This window comes from Ursus arctos, unplaced genomic scaffold (genome assembly GCF_023065955.2).
Source record: "Ursus arctos isolate Adak ecotype North America unplaced genomic scaffold, UrsArc2.0 scaffold_3, whole genome shotgun sequence".
Classification (NCBI taxonomy): Eukaryota; Metazoa; Chordata; class Mammalia; order Carnivora; family Ursidae; genus Ursus; species Ursus arctos.
Genome location: NW_026622985.1, coordinates 58,847,825 through 58,872,423, shown reverse-complemented (window position 1 = coordinate 58,872,423; position 24,599 = coordinate 58,847,825). Strand labels below are relative to the sequence as shown.

At 42.3% G+C, this 24,599-nt stretch overlaps 1 protein-coding gene across 2 annotated transcripts in view; it reads right to left on the bottom strand.

Moving 5' to 3' along the window:
* The window catches only part of ITPRID1 (ITPR interacting domain containing 1), a 130,824-nt gene that overhangs the window by 6,983 nt on the left and 99,242 nt on the right, over positions 1-24,599 (bottom strand). The window contains exons 12-17 of one of the 2 annotated variants that reach the window (XM_057304279.1): positions 21,331-21,413; positions 19,640-20,950; positions 12,502-12,629; positions 11,614-11,725; positions 10,924-11,160; positions 7,281-7,335 (exon numbers count right to left, since the gene is read on the bottom strand). In XM_057304279.1, coding sequence (XP_057160262.1) covers positions 7,321-7,335; positions 10,924-11,160; positions 11,614-11,725; positions 12,502-12,629; positions 19,640-20,950; positions 21,331-21,413 — 1,886 coding nt within the window. In that variant the 3' untranslated portion in view covers positions 7,281-7,320. Of the gene's footprint in view, positions 1-7,280; positions 7,336-10,096; positions 11,161-11,613; positions 11,726-12,501; positions 12,630-19,639; positions 20,951-21,330; positions 21,414-24,599 lie in introns of those variants that run through there. The other variant, XM_057304278.1, reaches the window with a different exon arrangement.

Below are 24,599 nucleotides of genomic sequence, written 5' to 3'. Positions count from 1 at the left end.
GCAATGGTGGCTTTTTGAAGATTTCAGATTATTTGAATGGGCAGTCATATCTGAGAATCACTATATGTTTGACTAGATGTTTTACTATAATCTGAAAGACCCATAGAGGCATGAGGTCCTAAAGGTAAAGGAAACCTGTCCATATTACATTCTGCTTTGAAGCAGGCCCTTGGGAGAGAGTGGTTTTACAATAAGGGGAATTCAGATATCAAGTTCCATGTGCTAGAGAAGCAAGTGGGGGCCTAGACTGGAGAAAAAAATCTTTGAGACAGATTTTATAACAATAAGTTAGGTTTGTTACTTGCAACCAAGAGGAAACTCTTCTAATTTGAAAGGAGATGCAACCCTGAAGGAAGAGTTAGAACACTGTCACTTGGGTTGCATTCACTTTTTTAAGACTTGCCATGTGTCCTAATTTTTTTTTTTTTCTCAACTTCTCCACTCTCTGGTGAAAATGATGATCCCAGGCTCAGAAACCTCGCTGTGAATGGGGAGGTTTTGAAAGGTCCAAGCAAAGAAGTAACATGGACAGATTATTAGCTGTATATGTTTTCCTCCCTAAACTAAAAATTCCTTGATGGATTAGACTATGCTTTATCTATGTATATTCACTATCAAGTAGTGTAGATATCAATGAGTTAAATAATTCTCCTGTCCATTTACTCATCAAATTCTTTTATGAACTTATTATGTATCAAGCAGTGGTTTAGGCGTGTGGATAAAATATGGAAAGGTAGACAGACAAGTCTCTTTCCCATGAAGCTTACATTCTAGGAAGGGAGACAGTCACAGAACAAATAAACGAAGTAATAAACATCCAGATAATAAATGTTATGAGGAAAACAAAGTAGATTAAATGTCTAGAGAATATACAGAGATATGTGCAGGAAGAAACCCTATTTTGGATAGGGCTAGTAAGGGAAGACTTTCTGAAAGGCATCTGAAGGTCCGAATGAGAAAGTACCACCCATATCAATGTCTGGGAAAAGTGGAATAACAAACGCAAGGAAGAAACAGCAAGGGAAATCCTCCTGAAGTGAGAATGGCCTTAGTTTGTTCAGGAATTGTCAAGACGATCTATGAAACTGGATCATAGTGAGAAAGGGAGGGAGTGGCATGAAATGAAGTCAGAGGTGGGCAGGACTGGTCATATAGAGCATTGTAGATCTTGGTAAGGAGTTGGTTATAAATATACTGGAAATATACTGAAAAACCATTGGGGATTCTTGTGCAGGGGAGCAAAGCACCTGATTTGTTTTTAAGGGACTACTCTGGCTGTTGGGTGGCAAGTGAATAACTTACAGAAAGAATGAAATATTATTACAAGGCTATTATGAGCACAACTGTCTTGGTTAGGTGAGGTAGATTGAGTGTTCCAAGACAAAAGATGGAAAAATATTCCATTCAGCCATATCTCTGGGATACCATCATGACCTAAAAGGACTCAATTAATCTCTTCGAAGGGAAAAGTTCCTTTGAGACACAATTCCTGTTGGATGATGTCCCAAGCTGTTGGCAAGAGTCTATAAAGCACCTTTCCTTCCAACCGTCTCAGACATGGTAATCCGGGAGGACTCCGGCCCTGCATCTTAACTGCTGTCATCATACACAGTTGCACCTGGGTGCTGGAGCGCCAGACACACGAGTCTGTGTTCCATACCTATGGTAACTGGGACATCATGTTCTATTATGTTCTATTTTGTCCTGACAGACAAATGATTAATTAGCACAATCAGCATCTCTCCTTGAAAATGGCCATGGATCAGTGTGTTCCTCTCCATCATGTAATTGAATCAGAGCCCACACACCTGTTTCCACTTCCTTTAAACAAACACCTGCCCAAGAACCAACACAAAGCAATATTAAATCGCAACCTGCCTTGTGCATAAGTACATCTTTCAACTTGACCTAATCAATGCTGAAAGCTATGAAAACGTGTGTCTCAGAGAAGACTGCTGCCTGATCCTCACATGTAATCAGAGTTACAGCTCTGGCCCCATTCAGGCTGCGTGACAGAGCTGGCCATGGCTACATTGCAGAGTGATTCAGAGTTTGGCTCTGGGGTCAGAGCAGACCAGGATCACTCTTGGTTTTCCAGCTGTGTGACATTGAGCAGTTCACTTAACCCCCATGTCTCTGTTTCGTCATCTATAAACTGGGGATAATGATGTTTATGACAAACGTTTGTTGTTTTACTACACGTAAATCATGCATATAAAAGTTTTAACACAGTATTTAGCACATAGTAAGAGAGTGTTAGCCTTATTTACTATAATAAAAGAATATGACGGACAATTCGATTGGCAAATTTTAGTTCCAGTTAAGATGGAGTAAATGCATGCCACCGTATCTTTTCCACTGACTATAACCAAAAGTCCTGAACAGAATACATGAAACCACCATCTGAGGACTGAAGAGGATAAAATAGCAAGTCAGCTGGGCAGGAGACTAAAAAACTCAACACCACCTATGGAGAAGAGTCTCTGCATCTTCTTTCCTCCCATATTTCCTGGCATAGATTCCAGGGAAGCCTGAATCTTGAAACTGTGCAGTAGGTGCTAATACAAAATGCTGCAAGAAAAATCCTCTCTCTTGGGCCAGAAAGCTGGGAAAGGCGTCTCTGGGAAAGAGAGACCATTACCTCTTCAAGCCCTACTTGGGATGTGTCTGGCAATGAAGTGGCGTTCCCACCACAGTGGCAAGAGCAGCCACAGTGGAGGTGGTATAAGGGTAGCAGCCATGGACGCACGTGGTTTGAAGACTCTTTGCTCTTGCTGCTTTGCTCTGAGGTAGACCTCGTTTCAGGAAGTTTCTTATAGTGCATTGATGCTTAAACTCTGGTTTTCCAGGCAGAGCCATGAAAAGGAGCTCCTAGGAGTCAGAAAATGCGGTGGCTTTGCAGAAGGGCAGTAGCTGGAGACAGGGATCCTTTAAATCTGTGTATAAAGTCTTGGGTTCATTATGAGTTGTGCCTGCATAGAACTTGATCATAAGCAACATAGCAAACACTTTGAGAACTGAACTGTAGTGTAGACCACAACCCAGGTTTTAGACTGAACCCCGAATGGTGCATGCACAGGGTAGGCCAGATACTACCCAGAGGTTGTGAATACTAAATGGATACTGGAACCACAGTGTGCAAGTGGGTCAGGACTGTGGTCTGAACCAGCAGGTTGGATTGCTTAGTAAAGCAAACAAATGAGCAAAACAACAGCAACAACAACAAAACGCTCCCCAAGAAAGTTTTAATAAAGTTAAACCCAGAACCCAGAGTTTCACAGCATAATATGAAAATGTCTGGGTTACAATCCAAAATTACTCGACATACAAAGAATCAAGAAAATGTTAACAGCCTTCAAGAGAAAATGTGATCAACAAACATAAATTCGGAGATTACCCAGATGTGGGAATGACTGGACAAACGTTTTAAAGAACCTCTGATAACGATGACATGAAGTAAGGATGAACGCTCTCGAAAGTGGAAAGATAGAAATTCTCAGCCAAAAAACAGAAGGGATGTCAAGAACCAAATGGAAATTTTGAATGGATAGATACCATAACAGAAATAGAAAGCTCACCGTAGGACCACAAAAGCAGAATGGAGATGAGAAAAAAAAGAATCGATAAACCTGGTGGTAGATCTATAAAAATACCCAATCTGGAAAACATAGAAGGACAAAAAGTTTGATAAAATATGCACAGGGCTTCAAAGAACTGTGGGACAGTATTAGAACTTCTTACTTTGGTGTTATTATAACCCTGGAAGGGGAGGAGAAAGTAATGGTGCAGAAATTTATTTGAAGAGATAATGGCTGAAAATTTTCCAGATTTGATAAAGGAACATATATTTGCAGATGCAAGAAGTTCAGCAAACTTCAAATAAGATGAACTTGAAGAAAGCCATGCTCTGACTCATCGTAATCAAAGAACAGAAACTAAAACAAAGCAAAAAATCTTGAAAAGGCCAGATGAAAACAACACACAAGGAATCAGTGATTCAAATGAGGGAAGTTTTCTCATCAGAAACCACGAAGGCAAAGCAAAAAAACAAAAAAGGAAATAGTGGAAAAACGTTTTAAAGTGTTGTAAGAAAAATACTGTTGATGCAGATTTCCATCTCCACTTAGGAATTTAGTTCTGAGATCAGGTCCAGTATTTTAAAACTTATGTTTATTTTTTCACCAAACGCTCCTCACATGTTCTGGTTAGAGTTCTCTGTACAAGCAATTCCAGGAAGATAAGGACTCAACCTCTCTCTTTAAGAAACTTACTCTAAAGTCTGGGAGAAGGAGGAAATGTGAGCAATTAAGTGCTATGTAGACTTTGGAATTAAGGATGGAGTCCATATAGGGTACTCTGGAGACACAAAGGACAATATAGTTGTCTCTCTATTCAGGTAAAAAGAGGGAACCAGGTATAGCTTTAATAGGAGATTATGTGAATATTCAAAGATAATGTCCCGACGCTGGGCACCTACTGTGTTTCTTGACTCTTATAAACTACACACTTGTAACATACCCCCAATACCTTAAGATTTAAAAAAGAAAAACAGATATCCTGTGACTCTGGTACATTGTCATCAACAAATAAGCAATTATTGAAGGATAACAGGAATAAAAAAAAGTGTAGGTACAACTTAAGGATTGTTTTCATTCACTTCCATTTTCCTGGTGAAGCCCTGGGTTCTTGAAGTACCCAAAGGGAAAAGTTTTCAATGTGATTCTAATAAGAAATCATCTTTGATGGGGAGGGCTCTTCTTTTACTTAATTGGGGCAGATTCAGAAGGGCATATCCCACACTAAACTTCTGGTCTACTAATGTTTTAAAATTAGACTATTAGAATCTGAGTTTGGGTAGAGAAAGCTGCCATGAGTTTGGGTAGAGAAAGGTGACATCCATATTTTGGCTTCTCCTTGTACTCTCTCAATTTTCAAAAAAGGCAATTTGACATCATTTTTAATAACCCATAATCCTTGTAAATTACAGCTGTTCTTTGTTGTTTTAATTACAAGTTGAAATTAGATATGCAACACACCAACCCACAATAAAATACTCTGAAGCTTTTCTTCTCAAAGGGAATCTACTTCTAGCCTTTAAACTCTGCACAAATGTCCCATTTTATTTGACTAGTGTTATACCACAGAAACTGAGTACTTTCTCAACAAAGAAAAAACAGGTTAATAGACCAGATTTTCATGTCATTAGGAAGTCTTCTGATCTTTTTTTTTTTTTTCCAACACAATTATTTCTTTTTGAAGACAAAACAACTCTGGTCCTGCAGACAAAAACCCACATATAAGGGAATATCTGTTAAACAAAATCTAATGGGACACTTTTCTGGGAAATGTTTATCTGTGGACAAAAAAAGTGTATTTTCTTAGACAAATCTATGTAGTCTATGTATATGCTGTGGTTCAAAGCATCTTCAAGGTTTTTTCTTTTTGTCTCCGTCATGCAACCTGGGTCTTCACTCATGCATAACAAAACCAAGGAAAATATGTGACTTGAGTTCCCAATATTGTTTCTAAGTCAGTCTTCTCTATTCAAAGCTTTGGCTTAGAATACAGAGATGGAATCTGGGTAGAATGAAATTAATACAGGGAAGCGACACTTGTCCTTTGATACAGAAGAGGTTAAATTATTCCCTTGCCAATTTCTAAATTTGAAAATAAGCAGGTAGTATGGTTTTACTTTTTCCTCCTTTTTCATTGAAGCAAAATGACTCCAAACCCTGAACTGGGCTTCAGAATGAAAGAGTTTGCTGCTTTTAACTTTCTATAAATATTTATTGCAGTAACTTCACTGGTTTTCAAATATGTGGCCTGGGTTCTCCTGAATATAGTCAACTTGAATACAGTCAACTTTCAAAGAAAGAGAATTCAGCATCTTGGGACTTGATGATAGAACAAAAAGATTCCACAGAAAAATCATTCAGAGGCTGCAAAGGGAACTCTTGCCATTATTCCTGTCAGTGGGACAAGTGGCAGTAATCCAAGAGTTATTAAGATGGTAGGTTCTTGAGGATTCCTATGTGGCGGAAGTCATTTCCTTGTATGAAAGCAACTCAGAACTCGCATCTGACTGTAAGAGTCATGTATGAGTAGCATAGTACGGTGCTTTTCAAACTTTTCTATAGTAATGAGATTTTTTTTTTTTAAAGAAAAATCTCTACTAAAGCCCACTATAAAATGTGGTCAGAAGTAGGGCTACTCTGGTTGATTTGGACCCATCAGTGGGCTCCACATAAGACCCAAAGCTTGGCAGAGGCATAAAGGGGAACCACTGGCAAAGCAGGGAATCAGAGAGTCAACTCAATCTCTTATTAGTTGCCAGAATTTAGACAATTTACAACCTTTTGAGCATGTATATGTGTGTATTCATGCTTGCGTCTCAGGATTGTTATGACGCCAAGTGATAATGCACATACGGTCTCTAGCCCAGTACCTTGCATGGAAGTAGATATTAAAGAGTTGCCTCTATTCTTGTTATTATTGTCATCAGAATCTTAATCGTACTGAGTCAGGGTCAGTATGGAATCATACTGAGCCATGTTCCGGGCTTTTTCTAAAGGGTTATATATGCATTCACTCTGATAATTTACAGATGGTGACACTGAGGCTTAGGGGGTTAAGTAGTTTACCCAGCACAGATAATAAGTAGTGGAGTTGGATTTAAGCTTCAAGCCCTGGATTCAACTCCAGCGCTTGAGCTCCCAACCCCAGCATGCAGTTGCTTCTTGATCAAGCACAAGACTCAATGTGTGCTTGTGTAGGTCAATCTCTTGATATCTTAGCTTCCTCACTGTTCAAAATGGGGACTACTCCCTTTAGCATTGCGAGACTCAAACGAGGTAAAGTTTGTCACGTGCAAAGACTCCTATTTTTGTATAAACAAATGGCGACCGGCATGGTCCGTCTGTTTTATCCAGTTTGATCATATAAACGGACAACCACCAAATCTTCATTTCCATCTGTTTGTGTGGAAGCAACTTGGGTCAAAAACATGCCTGAACTTTGTCAAAATATATCTGGACTCCAAAATGGAATCTTACTTAGCTTTAAGCTGGGGTCTCAGAAAAAAATTTTCCAAGCCTAGGGGCGCCTGGGTGGCTCAGTTGGTTGAGCGATCGAGCATTAGACAATGTTTTATGATGTTTCAGGTTGAGTACTTTGATATAGGAGTGAAATACTGCAGCTGTTATAAATACTATGATATATACATTAATTATGGAAAAGGTGGAAGAATGAAAGATAGGGGAAATCATAAGTATTTGAGTTACCTGAATGTTTGTTGTAGATTCTATCCTTGAGAAATTTGCTTCATATCCTCGTGTACTATAAATAATATTCAAAACACACAGTTTTACATTTACATTTAATGTTTACATCAAAAACTAATATGGCAACTAACATAACAAAATAAAAAAAATAATGTTTACACTGGTAAGGAAATTTGTCTAATCGTTCAACCTTCCTAGAATGTTTGTGCTGTGTCCTAGTGGTGGAACAACCATATACATTTAGAAGACTACTTACATGTCCATAATTTTTGTAATTGCTATTTTATACAGACATTTCCTGCAAGAGATGGAAGGTGTTAAATTGAGGAAACAAAAATCCTTACCTTGACCTACCTAGTCAAATATGTGTATTTAATTTCATTTGTCAAATTTGGAATAGGAATTTTGGGAAAGGAAGGAAAACAGAAAAAAAGTCATCTGTTTACTACTTCTCTATACATAAAGATGAAATGTAGGAACTCTTGAGCAAGGTAGAAGTCATGCTGTAAAAATAGAAATAAAGTCCACATGTCATTTTTTTCTTTCTCTTGTCTCCCAATTTTGTTATTTGGTGATTGTCAATGAATTGTGAAAGACTTCTTCAGCTGAGAGGGGTGGTACAGAAAGAAAAATGGGAAATAAAAGAGAATCCTTAGAAAACAACAGGAACAGTTGAATTATACGGTAGCCTCTTCATCTAGAACAACAATCCTCAATTTTAACTGCATATCGGAATCATCTGGGGAGCTTTTAAAATTTGTAGGTACCTGGATCCCATCCCTGGGGATTCTTGTTTAATTGATCTGGGGTGCGGCTTCAATGTCAGTGTTTTTTAAAGCTCCCCCGTGAGTCTAAAGGGTATTCAGGACAGAGAACCGCTGGGGACACTAGCAGTTAATCCATAGTTCACCAGGTGGGCTGGGCTTCTAGAGGTTTCATGTCTATGGGAAGAAGGGCATGAACTACGGAAGATGGTATTTGGAAGTAGCGTTGGCAATCAGGTCATCATGCGCTGAAGACAGCAAAGGTTCTGGGTGGGATGGGCATCTTGGTTCCCCTTTTGCGCTCTTTGTTGGAGAGTTTGGAGAATAAACAAGGAAATGCCATGAGATGTTTAGTGATCCTTGGGGAGTCCATATGCTACCCTTCATCTGAAGGCAATATGTCTCCTTTTCCTCCTTCATCATATCTGAAGTCATCTGCAGAAACCATGGCAAACTTTTTCAAAGTCTACATTGGAGAAATGGAGGTAAACAAGGGAGCCTGGAGTCTGACCCAGGGAGAGTAAAAAGTTGAAAAAGTTTAGAAAGGGAAGCAATTTGGGGGTACAAATGCAATATATCAGGAGCCAAGTTGGGGCTGGAAGCTGAACCATGATGCAGGAGCCAAAAGAGGGATGTGGTCAAGGGAAATGAGGCAGCAGGAGATAAGGAGAGGGGCATAATAATTGCAGGGCACAGAGGCTGTTTGGTGAAAGCCTGCTCTGGGAACGATGATCCTGTGACTTCTCTCTAATTCTCTGGATAGCCTAACAGGACTCCCCAGCTACTCACCCTAGGCCAGGGTAATATGACCCAAGTGATGCCCAAGGGAGACCACTTTGGCAGAGGCCAGTACAGCTCAGAGGGAAGGAAGCTAGAGGCAGTCAGGAGGCCCTTCAGTTGGCTCTTCACCAAGTAATAGGTTCTGAAGGGACTTCTGGGAATGACATTGTGGCAGTACCCTCGGCAGTGATGTGATAACTGATTCTGAGGGAAGAGGATGAGGGAGGATGAGGAGGCCATGTGAATTTGTGGTTCTGAGTTTACACAACAAGGAGAATGACAATGTCATGGACAGAAAGTATCAGGAAGATGAACTGATTCAGGGAAATGACAGGATCAGTGTTAGATGCTGAGTGAGACATACAGGCAAGTCTTCCAGGGGAAAATATGTTATAGAGAGTAGAGAATGCTGGGCAGGAATTCTGGAGAGGGCAGGAACTAGAGACGGAGGTGCCTGGAGACTGCATATATTGGGAAAGTTGGTGTGGAGAGAGAAAAAGAAGAGAATTAAGGATGGAGGGGGGATGTTCACACTCTGAGAAAGTGCTCAACAGAGGAAACTGGGATGGTCCAGAGGGTAGGAGGGTTCCATTGAAGCCAGAGGGTTTCCAAAAAGCAAGGAGGATGAAGCATGAGATGGGCTAGGAGGTCCATTCTGGCAGTGGCTAGTTTCAAAAGAAATAGCTTCTTAGTTTCCTTGCTAGGAAGTGACCTCCACTGGCCCATTGCCTACACATTATAACTTCCCTCAAGGGATTACTTTTTCCATGAAGTTCTTCTGACTAGTCCATTCTTCATTCACTCCCCATTCCTTAGAATTCCTCCAGTACTTCAAGACTGCCAGTGCATCCTGCATTTCAGTGGGTTGGGGGGCTCCCAAGCCTCCCCAGCTGCATGGAAGCAACATGACATTTTGCTTCTCACTGCAGGGATTACACCACCAGCCTCGTCCCCGGGAGCGCTGCCTAGTGCAAGTCCCCAAGGGCATGTTCCCCACAGGCAGTCAGAGTGATTTTTAAATGTAAACCAGACTATATGACAATCCTGCTTAAAGCCTGTAATGGCTTCCACATGGAAGAAGGATCGTGGCTCTCAGACTCCGGCATACAGTCGGCCCCTGGACTTCCTCTCCCTCCACACTCCCATCACTTGTGCTCAGCAACTCTGGCTGATTCTGTCTCAGGGCTTTTAAACTTTCCATTCCTTCTGCTTTAAAGGTCTCCAGAATTTCACATGACTTCCTTTTCCTCCCCATTCAGGTCTTAGCCAAATAGCCTCCTTTCAGCAAGGCCTTGCCTGTCACCCTCAGGAATGCTGTACACTTTTCTTTCCACCACCCCTACAGTGTTCCCACACTGTCTTCTCCATGGCATTTATCGGTATTGAAATGATCTTGTTGGTTGTTCTTATTTTCTTCGCTCTCCATCGAACTCCTTACGAGTCGAATGTCTGCCTTGCTCACAGCTGTCTCTAACATTCAAGGGTCTCCTGGCACCTGGTAGGGGCTTTATCAATGCTTCCAGGGGCCAACTGCCTCAGGCTGTTGGACAGTCTGATCCTTCTGGGGTCTGGATTTTCTTTCCCTCTTCTGATGTCACTTTCTCAGTCAGGCCCTCCTGGCATCTTGACCTCAATCAGACTCCCTGCTATGTTCTCTTTAAAAAATGCTGTGATTTCCTTCAAAGCTCTTCCAGAGTTTTCAAGTCCATACTTCTTTATGTGCCCATCTTCTATCTCCCCCAGTAGACTACGTTTGCAGGGCAAAGACTGTCTATCATTTATACCTAGAGAGAGAGACATCGATCTTGGCCACCATGTATTCCGTGTGCCAAGCACATAGTGGGTGCTCACTTATTCTGTACTGAATAAATAGTGACACATTGAGTTTCTCTTTGGTTGAACCACAGAGCAGAATACTTTAAAAAACAGCTGAAGAAGGGTTGATAGACACTTTTGGGGGGCAGTTTAGATTTCCTTGTCTAGCTAGAATGTGCTTACACCTGGTAGGAAGTTCTTCAAAACCACTCCGACCTAGAAGTTCGGTTTGTACACTTTTCTCCAATAGGACAATTTGACAAAGGGGCTGGGCCTGACCCTACCTCAGCTGGAGGAGACATCCTGGTGCCGCTCTCCAAGGTGGGTGGAGAAAAGGCAGCCGAATGGGTCACCCTTGAGCTGGGAGCCTGCTGGCCATCGTGGGGAGGAAAGGCAGCCCGGGGGGCCATGGCTGGGTCGATTTTAGCACTTGAAGTCTGGCCACTCTTTTCTTCTGTCCAGTTCCAGTCATGCAGGTTTGGATAGTGTTCTGGTTGTTCCTCTGTGAGACGTTCAAGCTGCTAAAAAAGAAAATAAGAACAAAAGAGTGGGCAACTTACCATATTTGCACCAAATAGCTCAGCCAGACTTGTGGGAAAGGTCCTCCTGGGTGAGGAATTTTCTAGAGTGGGCTCTGTGAGCTAGCAGCTCATTCTGGCAGTGACTAGGCCATACTAGCTCAACAGTTGTGTTTCTTATTCTCATTGGGAAAATGGCTAATAATACTTGTCGCTTATTTACAGGGCAGGAGGAAAGATTGGCTTAGGAATTAGACGACCTGAGTTCTAATCCTGAATTGCCATCACCTAGCCACGTGGCCTTGAGCAAAGGCTTCACTTTATTTATACTTAATATGGAGGTGTTGGCACATAATCCTAGAATCTGAAATGATTGCACAATCAGGTTTCTGATTACATGCATCCCTCCGACGTTCCGCAGGATGGAGTCAAGCCACACACCCCACCGCCCCGTACCGGTAGAATCTCGTCTTTGATTTGCTGAGCCCGGTCTCCTAATTGAAACTCCAGCTCCTCCACCTGCTGCCGCAAGGCCCAGCGGAGAGTCTGCAGCTGGTTGGCCTCCTCCCTGCAGGTGCAGAATAGAAATCAACCACATTTCCCATCACCTCCAAGCGCAGTCCTCCATCGACCCTCTCAAAATGTAGGTCACTCCGCTGACATTTCTTACAAGGGACTGGCACCTTCTTTATTTGTATCAGTTGCAGACATGGTATATCACCAGGGCAGGTGTTCTTACTTTTTTAAATAACTCTATTGCAGAATAATTTGCATACCACAGAGTTTTAACAGTACAATGCATTTTGTATTTTAACAGTGCAGTGCAATGATTTTTAGTAAACTGGCCAAGCTGCATCACTCACCACCAGTCAGTTTGGGATCACTTCCATCTGCCCAATAAAAACTCTTGTGCCACTTTACAGTTAATCCCTATTCCCACTCCTCAGGCCCAAGCAACAGCTAATCTACTTTTGGGACATATGCTTTTCATCTATGTGAAAATAATGCAGATTTTCAAAACTCTACTCACCCCCAACACTAACATTTGCATAAGCCCCATTCACATCAATGGACGATATCCTGCTGGCTATCCCCTTCTTCCCAGCTGACTGCCCATCTTCTGACCTCAAATAGCCTTGGTCTTAAAGAGTAAGTGTTGCTATCTAGCAAATAGCTCTCACAGACTCCCACTGAGAAAGCAAGAACAAGAACAGCAAAGCAAAGGAAAAGGGCTCGTTTCTCATTAGTCCTGCTCCCTGGTGCTCATCTGTCCTGCCCTGATTACCTTTCCTTGCTGCAGGTGTGTGGGCTCTACTTACTTTTATGACTCTCTTTGATAATTACCTTTCCTCCTCTGACATGTCCCTGCAAAAGAGTGCCTGCTGTCCTGTAAGGTGCTGTTCAATTTCCTGTAAATGCTCCCGGAAACTCTGGCACACCGTCTTCATCGTTTCCATCTCGTGGACTGTGCACTGAGAACAAGGAGAAAGAGCTAAAAAGGGAGTCCTTTCTGATTCACCGCAAGAGTTCACCATGGTGGAGCCTGCCTTCCCCCTGGGGCTCCCTTGTCTGCAATGAAGCCCTGTGGCTAATGTGTGGGGAAGAGTAGAGGGAAAGCCCTGCCTTTGGCTTCTCCATGTGAGAGGAGGCAATACTTGCTGGGACGGAAGGGCAGCAGCTGGTTGTTGATTGGCTCTTGGAGACATTATGTCCCAGAGACAGGACGGCTGTCTGAAGAGCTAGGTGATGTAGGGGTACAAGGACGCAGAGTAAGGAGAGCAGGGGGGAGTGGGTCAGAGTGAGGGCTTGTGCTTAGGTAAGGTGAGTCCTGTTAAATCTTGTTTAACTCAGGTGTTGAATACTGCCTCACTCTGAATTTCAATAACGTTGAACACATCTGTCCCGATGGTATGTGTTTGATTAGAGAAGGTCTGCTTAGGATATATTTTTTTATCAGTCTTAGCCCTGCTTAACCACAATCCCTGATGGTGAAATCTGCAGGATCAGCTCCATGTAGCTAACCTCATCCAGACTAAGGCAGACATCAGCTAGGCATCTACTCTTCGGGAATTGGAATCTAGAATGGAACTCTATTTTCCACATCCTGCTCCTTATTGTTCCTGATGTGAATTATTCTTTAAATCTTTCTTTCTGTGACTGTGCTTCTGCCTTCGTTTCCTAATTTATATATCTTCCTGCAGCCGCCAAGTCCAGGTCATTTGTTGGGAACCTGATGATACACTGAGTTCTTACTAGCTCTCCCCTTGTTTTCCAGCCCAGGTTGGATCATGCTTTGAATAGATGCATGAGGGCACCTGGGTGGCTCAGTTGGTTAAGCATCTGCCTTCGGCTCAGGTCATGATCTCAGGGCCCTGAGATCAAGTCCCGCATGGGCCTCCCTGTTCCACAGGGAGTCTGTTTCTCCCTCTGCCCCTGCCACCACTCGTTCTTTCTCTCTCTCTCAAATAAGTAAAATCTTTAAAAAAAAATGAATAGACGCGTGATCCAGAACCCGGCATCTCTACCCATCTAACTCTAAGTGACCTTAATGCTTGTTAGACCCTAATGCTTTCTCTACCGGGCACCTGCCTCCCAGAGTAGCATGGCAGAGGCCGCTAACTGCCCGCTTGCTGTCTTTTCCCCTTTATTCACATGAACAGACTTCTAATATCTTAGGGCAACAATGTATCTAACAAATGACATTTCCCAGCATCCCTTGCAGTAGGATGGCAATGAGATGACAGTGCAGAGCATGGAGTGGGGCTTCTGGAAGGCTCTTTAAAGGAAACTGATTTTCATGGCAGCCTTCTTTCAACATTCTCTTCTTCCTTACATGGAGACCAGTCTTACCACTGTGTTAATTCCTCTTAGTCCTGTTTTTAGGAAGTCCCAGGTTTCTTACTCTTCTCCCCAAAACCCCATGGCCAAGATCCTGGCAGCTTCATGGCTACTTTTACTGGAATTGTCATAATGGAAATCCTTTCCTACAAGTGATGTTTTTATATTGAAAACTCCTCATCATTTTGCTCTGAGTTGGTTTGATTCTGTCCCCTAATTTTTATATATGAATAACGTATTTTACCTGGCAAAACTTTCTAATTCCTTTTTCTTCAGTGTGAGTGCATTTGCACCAGTTAGAGGAGTGTTTGAAGTGTTATTGATGTTGGCAAGCGTGCTTGAAAGGTGACTGCAATTAATGGCTCTTGAAACCAGAAAAGATCTTAGAGACCATGAAGGGCTCTTTTTATAGAGAAGTGTTCTGACACAGAACGGCAAACTGACTTGTCCAAGGTCAAAAGGGGCAGATTTCAAGCCTGATTTATTTCTTTTCTTCTCAAGATCTAACTGAGTCACAGCAGTGTGGCTGGACACGGGGCTATTTGTCCCTTAGGGCTGAGCTAGTTGAATGGTCCTAGTGGATTCCTACAGGCTGACCAAGTTCTAGGGATGGTTAGGCCAGGGGCATGGAAATATGGTGCTCAAGTAGGCTGAGCATTAGAAACATTAAAGTTCACGCTTCATCTAGTTATTTTTGGGTAGCCCTTTGTGATTGGAAGGCACAGGGGGCTGGGATTTAGGAGTGTAACTGATGGCTGTTTGGTCCCGGAGAAGGGAGTAAGGTGGAAGATTCCGAAACACTGCCATCTTCTGGTCATTTGGAAGTACTAAAACTACTTTTCAGCTCTAGAACAGGTATAGAAGTCGTTTTCAGAAAAAAGGGAAATCTTAGGCAAAAAAAAAAAAAAAAAAAAGAGAGAGAGAGGCTGTTTTGAACTCTTTCTTCCAATGCAAGTGCTGGGTTATAACCCAAAGTCAATTCAAGGTCTACTCGACTGACCCAAACCCATTAAAACAAACTTTAACTTCAATAGTAAGAGCAACACCACCAGAAAACATTGAAACTTCACTTTTGAATTGGCTTATCATACTTTTTAAGCTGTGTATACTTCTTTTTATTTAAACCTAAATCATGAACATTATAGAAGAATTTTCTAATATCCAAAGATCTAATTTCAGATGATCTCACTTTCTTTTCTGGAAAGTTTTTTTTAAAATTACTAAATTATTATGCAGATTCCACATATAACATAAGAATTAATCATATCAGCAAACCATGGTGACCCATAAGACCGCAAAAATGACATTTACCAATTAGTCAAGTGAGTCTCTGCACTGTTACATACTGCTCTGGAAGGGGAGGAGGTGGAGATGTTATTCTGAGTCTTTTTCCTAAAATCCGCTTGGACCTTCCATTGACAGGTAATAGATAGTATCTATTCCTGCTTATAATCTTCATTTGGTCCAAGATTCATTTTCCAGATTTTTTTTTTTATAAATAATTTCTGTAACCCTAGTTAGTCCTAGCATCTGATTTAGAGACATTTTTCTCCAGAATATTTTTCAGCCCTTACAAACCCAGGCTCACTCACCATAGATGCTCGTTCTCTCTGTTCCTGAGTTTGTTCTTTGGCTTAAGTAGCCTGCCCTTGTGGGTGAATGCAATCCCCCGTTTACACTTGCTTTTCTGCAAGTCTGTGTGCCTGTGTGCATACCTGCCCACGGGTTATAATAAAGCACATGTAAAACACTGTTTTCTTTGAGTGTACGTTTGTGGTTCCTTGACTCTAAACAAGGAGAAATGCATCGTCATCCATAAAGCCTGAGATAGTATGCATTTCAGGGTGTATAATGTCAGATCAATTTGATGTTTTTGGTATAATTGTGAATTCTAGGAGGAGAGCAGGCTAAGGCAATACGACACTAAGTTTTAGAAGACATGAGATGGTGGCATGCACACTCATTTAAACTCCTATTCATTTGAAAGCTACAATAAGTCTGAAGATGGCCGTTGTAACGGGACACAAATCCCCTACATGTTCTGCAGAAATGCTGATGTCTCATAGTGTCAAAGCAAGAAAAAGATCTATTTCCAGTTGTATGATCTCCGCACATAGCTGGGGCTGGTTGGGCCCAAGCTCCTCTCTTGACACCAGCTAGGAGAAATGGGGAGAGCTCTGCTCTGCACGCAAGGTCACTCACCCCTGGCACTGGCCCAGGTTTAATCTTTGGTCCCAGTTCTTATCGGTGTCCTTCTGCCTAGCTCCCAGAACCAGTCCTTACTCTGTACCTGGCTCTGAGTTTCCCCAGGGCCATCTCTCAGAAGCTGTAGTCCTCTGCCTGCTGCTGGGCTCCCAAGGGCGGCACGCCCTCCTGCTCCTGCAGTTTCCAGACATGCTCCTACAAATTCATGAGGACATCCCCAAATACCTTATAAACCCTTGATGTCTTCTTAAATCTTTCATATTAATGGTTTTACTGGGCTGTACTAACTGGTCAGCCATGATCTCTGGATGCTGTGGTTTGCCTGATGGGCTGGACTACTTCCTGGCACCTGTAGTCAGGCCCACCCTTTGAATAACGGAGCCCCTCCAGACCTTGGTGGCCCTTCTGTCTGCACTGATTTGTCATAATCGCCTCAACCATGCTAAATACCCTCATCAGGTAGGATGACTTTTCTGCTTCTGCCACGGGAGGCTGAATTACCTTTTTTTCTTTTTTCATTTGTGGCCATATAACTGAACAAATGATAGGCTGACTGAGTATGAGCTATTGCCATAAATACTTGATTATTATATTAATAAATGAAGTGATAGTGCTTCCCAAAGACAATTTGATGATAGACGTCTAGCTTCTCAGTCTGTGGATACATGTTTGTTATTTCTCTCTCTCTTTTTTTATATATAGAGAGAGTGAGAGAGTGAGAGCATGAGTGGAGGGTGGGGTGGGGAAGGGAGGGGCAGAAAGAAAGGGAAAGAGAGATCTGCATGCAGGCTCCGAGCTCCGAGCGCAGAGTCCCACACAGCGCTCAATCTCACGTCCCTGAGATCATGACCTGAGTTGGGAAACAAGAGGCTGACACTTAACTGACTGAGCCACCCAGGCACCCTTATTTCTCTTTTTAACCCAATCAGTAAATGATTTATATTGTTTTTAAGAGTTGTGATGTGAAGAGAGACTAGATAGTATCTTATTATGGAAAAAATATCTGCAACATTAACATTGAAAGATTGACATTGGGTATGTCTTAAGAGACCATTTCTTCTGGAGTTTTTAGCACAATTTTGATTTTTGAATACTTTATTATTTTTAATAAAACTAAATATAAAACAAAGTATGGTTTAATTAATAAAACTAATATAAAACTAAATATGGTTTAATTTACATATCCTTGTAGAACTTATCTTAAAAATGTAAATTAGAAAAAATCTTTCAAGTTATTTTAGATCAACAACCCAGTTTTCATCACGGAAACTGGGGTACCTAATTGTAGGATTTAATATTTTTTTCTCTCTACAGCTCCTTAAAATGTTACCTTCTCCAGCCATCTTTCATTCCTAACATTTTCCTGTATTAACTATGTAGCCAACTAAATGTTTACTTCCTTAAAGCAGAGTTTTTCAACCCTGACATTGTTGTTATTCTGGGCGAGATAATTCTTTGCTGGGCCGGGGGCTGTCCTGAGTATCGTAGGATGTTTAGTGGCATCCCTGACCTCTACCCACTAATAACAGTAATGCCTACCCAAGACATGACAACCAAAAATGTCTCCGAACATTGCAAAATGTTACCAGGGATGGGGACAAATTATCCCCGGTTGAAACCCACCACCTTATAGCATTTTGGGGGGGGGGGAACGGGTAGAGACAGAAGGAGAGAGAATCTTAAGCTGGCTCCATGCCCAGCACGTGGGGCTCGATCTCAGAACACTGAGACCTGAGCTAATATCAAGAGTTGGACGCTTAACTGACTGAGCCACCCAGGTGCCCCCAAACCCACCACCTTACAGCATTTAAAATCCTTAATAAATATTGATGACGATAATGGTGATGGCTCCTAATATGCTGTAGGCTTCGAACCTGGGTCTTTTGATAGTCCGATGAACCCCAGCCTTTGTTCTTGACTCCCATGAAACTTTTGGGTAATATTATATGCAGAATTAAGCTCAATGACTTCTTTTACTAGTTCAACCCTTTTAATGACCCACTTAAAAATATTCCAAATGCCTGAAGCCTTGCAATTTGAAAAATGATGTAGTAAATTACTTATCTTTCATTGATTCTCTGTGTTTATATAACATTTATGCAGATTTCTAGATGTTGAAGGGCTATGTAGTAATTTGCCTTATCTTTTACATAATCACTTTCTCATGTTGCTATTACACTTCTATAGATTTAGATATTTTAAAGTTAGACACATCATTGCCTAGAGTGTATTGTCCAAGAATTTGGTGTCAGCTAGATCTGAATTGAATCTGGACTACCACTTATTAGCGGGGAAATTGGAAACTTATATTTTCTTGGTTCTAGGTTCCTCATTTGTAAAAGAGGGAGGACTCGGCATATATATGAGGGACTCAGGATTTATCACCTCATGGGTGAAAATGAGGGTTACTCAACATATGGTAAATAAAGTGATTAGCATAGGCACTCAATAAATATTTGTGGAATTAAAAGAATGGGAAGGTAACCTGTCAGGCATCAAACAGTATGTGCTTAATAAATTACAGTTGCCCCCCACTCTCCTTTGAACAGCTGTAGCCCTATGTTATCTGTGCCACCTTTCTGTTTTCTCACTTTCAACACAGGTGGTTTCATGGGTGATACTCTTAATTTTTTTAATCAATGGCTAACCTTGACAGCCTTAAGAATCATTTCTCGCCTTAAGAATCACTGAAGAGGGGACACTGGAAGGACTCAATAAATGCTTATTGATTTATCAGGGGCTGAACAGGTTAGGGGTCATTCAATTTTCAGTAAACTCAATGTCCACTTTTTAAATAAACTCAGCCAAGTTGGAGCAGGAGTCCCTCTATAGGACATAGAGCTTCTAGAGAAGATCTAGATTCAAGAGCTGAACAATAATAAAATAGTGATGAGAATTAATAAGAAGAATAGGAGCCACTCAATTAGCATTTTCTAGGGCTTTCCGTGGGCTGGGCACTGTGCTGAGTGTCTGAGCATGCTGAGTGCTTTACAAGCTTTCTCTCACTTAATCCTAAAATAATCTTGTGTCCGTGGCATGAATAGTCTCCCTATTTTACAAAGCAGGAACTAGACTCCGAGAGATGTAATGGCTTGTGCAAGATCATTCAGCTAAATGAATTTAAGACAGAGAATTGTTCAGTTAGACTGAATCGGAGACGAGGTATAGATGCGTTAATGTTTATAACCTTACACGTGAATTTATTGTTCTATATCCCTCTGTCAAATGGGGATTAATAATGAAATTTGCCGCCTTACTTCAGAAGGTGATTGGATGTATCAGATAAGAAGAAACTTGCTATAAAGCACTCTACAGATATCACTCATGAATTGAGATGGAAAGGTATGCCCTGAGAGCTCGCGTTCAGGAGGCCTGAACATGATCCCTGAGGCGACGTTTCTCCCTCTGCCTTCCCGTCTTTGCAAAGATGAATACTTACAGAACACAGCTCCTTCACTGTAGTGTCCTGAAGGACGTTCAAAGTCTTCATGAGCTGGGCTTCCAGATGACTGTGTGAGCATGAGTGGTGCCTACAGGCCGAGGGCCCAGGGCCAGGGCTCTGCCTCTCCGAATGGCAGTGGGGATGACAGCAGACACAACAGCGGGTGGGTACAGCGTGGCAGCTGCCCGCTGGGCAGATACGAGGGAAGCCTGTGTCTAGAGAGACGGATTTGGTGAGGCACCGGGCCTCGCTACGTGGAGCTGAGCAGCAATGCCAGGGCCTAGGCTCACATATGTTGGTCTGAACAGAAACATCGCGGCACTGTCTTGATTTTGTCTCCAGTCCTCGTTCTGTTGTGGGATCAGGGTCACACATAGTGCATTCTAAAGTTGTTCCTTTAGCATAAGTCCCCAAAGCCACAGCATTCTGAGCTGCCGATGCCAGATTGGAGGACATCTGGATTGTCACAGACTTGGAACCAACAGTGTTTGAGTCAGCATTCGGAGGAAGCTTTCCCATCTCAGATTCTGCGCTGTGTGGTATTTGACCCAAAGCACTACATGCCGGCTTTGCTTGGGGAGTATCTCCAGCCAGTTTATCTAGGTAGGGAAAAAACTTTTCAGATGTTTGAATAAGGTCAACTGGACAGGACATGACATCACTGGGCTTGGGGACATGCTGTGGTGGGCTTTCTCCCGTCAGTAAGGTATCGTTGGGGTCAGTATAGGCTTTGCTGCTTTCTGCTCCTCTTGGGGTCTCAGAGTCTATGTGAAGGAGCTTGTCGTGAGCAGGATCAACTCCAGCTGATCTTTGGGATTTGCAGTGGTGGCTTTGCACGTGCGTTTCCCCAGCTCCATCAAGCTTCAGAAACCCATCCTTCATGCCTGAGAGGTGGGGCACCATAAACCCTAGAGGACAGTCACATCTGGAGCTAAGTGTGCCCACCATGGCCTCATCTTCAGTTTGGGGCACAGGCAGGTGCTGCCTCGGATGGCTGTCTTTCCTTGGGTGTTCTCCCCCTCTGGTAGTCTCATCAAGGGCCGTATCTGGGGTCAATGGCTCTGGTGGCTTCTCCATATCCTCAAAAGGAGACTCTTTCTTCACCGTAGATGTTGAGGCCTTTTCCTCCACGACACTCCAGTCTTGATTTGAAAAGGCTGTGCTCACCAGACTCTTGGAATCAGACTCACCTGACTCTTGCTGGCAGTCCTGGGGTGGCACTAAGAACTGGCTCTGATCCCTTGGCTTTCCACATCCACTCTCAGCAGGACTCTGGCTGCTTGGCAAGGAAGGCATCTGTGTGAGAAACTGGGATAAAGGCAAAGGGGTCAGGAGGGTGGGGGAGGCGCTAGGTTTAAGAAGTGTGTGTGTCTGTGTCTTATCATTCCCATTGACCTAGGAGTCCGGAGAGAAGGGTCACAGACTCAGGTTTACATTAGTGTACTACTTTAACTAAGCCCTTTCATCTATGAGTCTCAGCTTCCCTGTTTGGTAAAATCAAAAGAAAATACAAAGGAAAGGAACACTAAGCCTTCTGGCACCTTAGTGGGACTCCAGTCCCCCCTCCCTTGGGTGCCTGTGGTGCGTATCTTCGAAGGGCTGGTTGTCCTTTCCAAATGCGGTAGTGTGGTGTGCTTTCTATTTATCTTTGCTTTTACTCCTGTTCCAACCCTCCAGTGGCCCTCTACCTGCAGGGGCAGTGGTTCCAATGGGTCATCCAGGAACCCGCTGCTGTCAGACTGGCAGCTGTTTTCTCTGTTCACTGTGGCCCCTGTGGAAAGAAGTCAAGAGGCCTGAGGTCAGTGAAGGGAAATTGGCTGTCAGGAGGACTGAGATCAAGCCCTCTCTGTGCCTACAGGCCACAGATTCTCAATAAATGCCACTGCATGGAGACAGACATGAGCGGGGGGATTCCAAGGACTGATTTTCTCGACTGTCAGAGGGTCAATCTAAAATTGTGTCACTGGTTTCTTGATACAAGGAGTAAAACATGAAATAAAGGAGAAAGGATGACCATCTCTTAAGACTAAAGAGACAATGATTGTGGATGCATCTTTAATAAGGGGAAGAAAATCCAGAAGGAAATGCATAACTTTTAAATGCCATGCTGACCAAACAATAAAAAACAAATGTATATCTGTGTGTATATATTCTGCATGGACTGAATATTATGTTCCCCCTAAATCATGGGGGGCTTCTGGAAGTGACAGAGCTCTGTTCCCATTAATGGGATTAGTACCTTATAAAATACTTTATAAAAAAGACCCCAGAGAGGAGAGCTCCCTTGCCTCTTCTACCATGTAAGAGCACAGTGAGAAGATGACCATCTGTGGACCAGGAAGTGAGTTCTTACCAGACACTGGAACTGTCAGCACCTTGACCTTGAACTTCTATCCTCCAGAACGGTGAGAAATAAATTTCTATTGTTTATAAGCCACCCAGTCTGTGGTATTCTGTAATAGCAGCCCTAACTGCCCAAGACATATATATTCTTTTTTTTAAACTAAATTTTGGATAAGAACTTTGCTAGCTTCATGTGGACTCTTTATGACCACAAGTTCATGCTCATGTTTTAGACTGCTTCTCTTGTCACTGCAAAAGGCTGGAAGGGGCAGAGAAAGAACAATGTTAAGTGAGGGCCGGTAACAACTCTGTAAATATGAGCATCTGGAAATTCTCAATCTATCTAAACTTTTACCGTAGATATGTTGTATTAGCAGGGGTGGGGATATGGGTGTCTACTGGAGGATGAACTTGCTAAATAGAGATTTAATTGTAAGATTTTTTTCTAAGATTTTTTCTACAAGAAGCAGAAAGAGGAGCCTTGGGGGCACCTGGGTGCCTCAGTCGGTTAAGCATCTGCCTTTGGCTCAGGTCATGATCCTGGAGTCCTGGGATTGAGTCCTGCATCGGGCTCCCTGCTCAGCGGGGAGTCTGCTTCTCCCTCTCCCTCTGGCTGCAGCTTCCCCTGCTTGTGTTCTCTCCCTCTCTCTCTGTGTCAAATAAAAATCAGAGGATATAAGTTTTTAATAGCTGAGTCCTAGAGACATGGAAGAAATTTGAGAAAACAATATCTTTGATCTTGCTGTTACCTCTCTTATTGTATAGTTAAGGGTAAAATATGGAAAATATTGACTGGTCATAGACTTAAGGAAGTCTTCTGCTTCTGGCAAACTGAAGTAATAGGAACTAGATTTTCTTCCCACCTGGAACAACTGAAAAACGACAAAGTATGTGAAAAAATGATTTCAAGAATATGGGCATCCGGTAATTAAAAATGGCTGTCCATGTGAGGCAGGAACAAATCATGTGAGCCCTACAATCATCCAACTTCCAGCCTTGAGATAGTTTACAGGCTGTGGTGAAGGCAGGGAGGGTGGACCCAGGCAGAACCTGGCAGACTTCCTGAGTTGAAGAGACGAAATTGAGAGTCTGGAATGACTGAGCCAGCTAGAGGTTGCAGGGAAGAGTGGGACGGAGGAGAGATCTTCACAAAGAGAACTCATAGAAACCCTCCTGAGTATTTAGCTGAGGGTGGATCTGCTCGTGTGTGTGAGGAAACACCAGAGACTGGGGAAAGAATCACTGGAAAGGCTTAGAGGACACAGTGCCTGCAGTCCCAGGCTGGGAATAGTGCATGCTTCCATCAGTCAGATTCTAAACCCTCACAATTTACAGAGCACTGGTGAGACTCAGAGGGTCTTGCTTCAGGAGTGAGGAATAATTAGGCCTAGAATGAGCATTTTCCCCACACCACAAATCTTAAAAGAGAGATCTGAAAGGGTCAAACTCTTTCCAAGTCACACAACTGTGTCCCAGACCTAAGCTCAAGCATATTTATAGAAATAAAGTAATATCTGGCATGCACAAGGTAAAAGCTTCAATATCTGGCATCTAACAAAAAATACCAGGCATGTAAAGAAGCAGAAAAATTTCCATAGTGAGGAAAGAAAACCAATCAACTGAAATGAACCTAGAACTGACAGAGACGTTAGAATTAGCAAGCAAGGACATTAAAACGCTTACTATGACACAGTCCATATGTTTAAGAAGCTAGAAGAAAGATTAACTATGTTATAAGGGGAGACTGCTAGATATTAAAAAATACCCAAATTGCAATTCTAGAGATGAAAACTCAATGTCTCAGGTAAAATTTATACTGGATGGAATTAATAACATTTTAGAAACTGCAGAAGAAAAAATAATGAAGTTGAAGACATAGCAGTAGAAATCATCCCAAATAAAAAACAGAGATTAAAGAAAAAAATTTAAAAAATCAAAAGAACATCAGTGAACTGTGAGACAAACCAAGTACCTGAACATATAGGCCACTGGACTATCCCAAAGGGGAGTGGAAACACTGGAAGAAATGTTTCAAAGAAAAGTTTGTTTCAAGATGTTCGACAAATAATGAATCAAGGAGCACTACATCAAAAACTAAGGATGCACTGTATGGTGACGTAACATAAGAAAGAATTTAAAACACAACAGCCACAACAAGATGTTCGACAAACTGCAAACACAAGAAATATGAAGAAAACGACACCAAGGCACATCAGAATGAAATTGGCCAACACCAATGACAAAGAGAAACACCTTAAAATCAGCCAGAGACAAAAAAACATATTATTCACAAGGGAAACAAAGACAAGGAAAGCAGTGAGTTTCTCGCTGGAAATGATCCAATCGAGAAGACAGTAGAGTGACATCTTTAAAGTACTGAAAGAAAAAAAAAAAGTGTGGGTAAGTTTGTGGGTTTTTTTGTTTTTGTTTTTTAATATTTACTTAAGAGAGCACACAAGGGGTAAGGGCAGAGAGAGAGAGAGAAACAATGTCCAGCAGGCTCCCCACCGAGTGCAGGGCCCGATGCAGTGCTCGATCCCAGTACACTGAGATCTCAACCTGAGCCAAAATCAAGAGTTGGATGCTTAACTGACTGAGCCACCCAGGCGCCCTG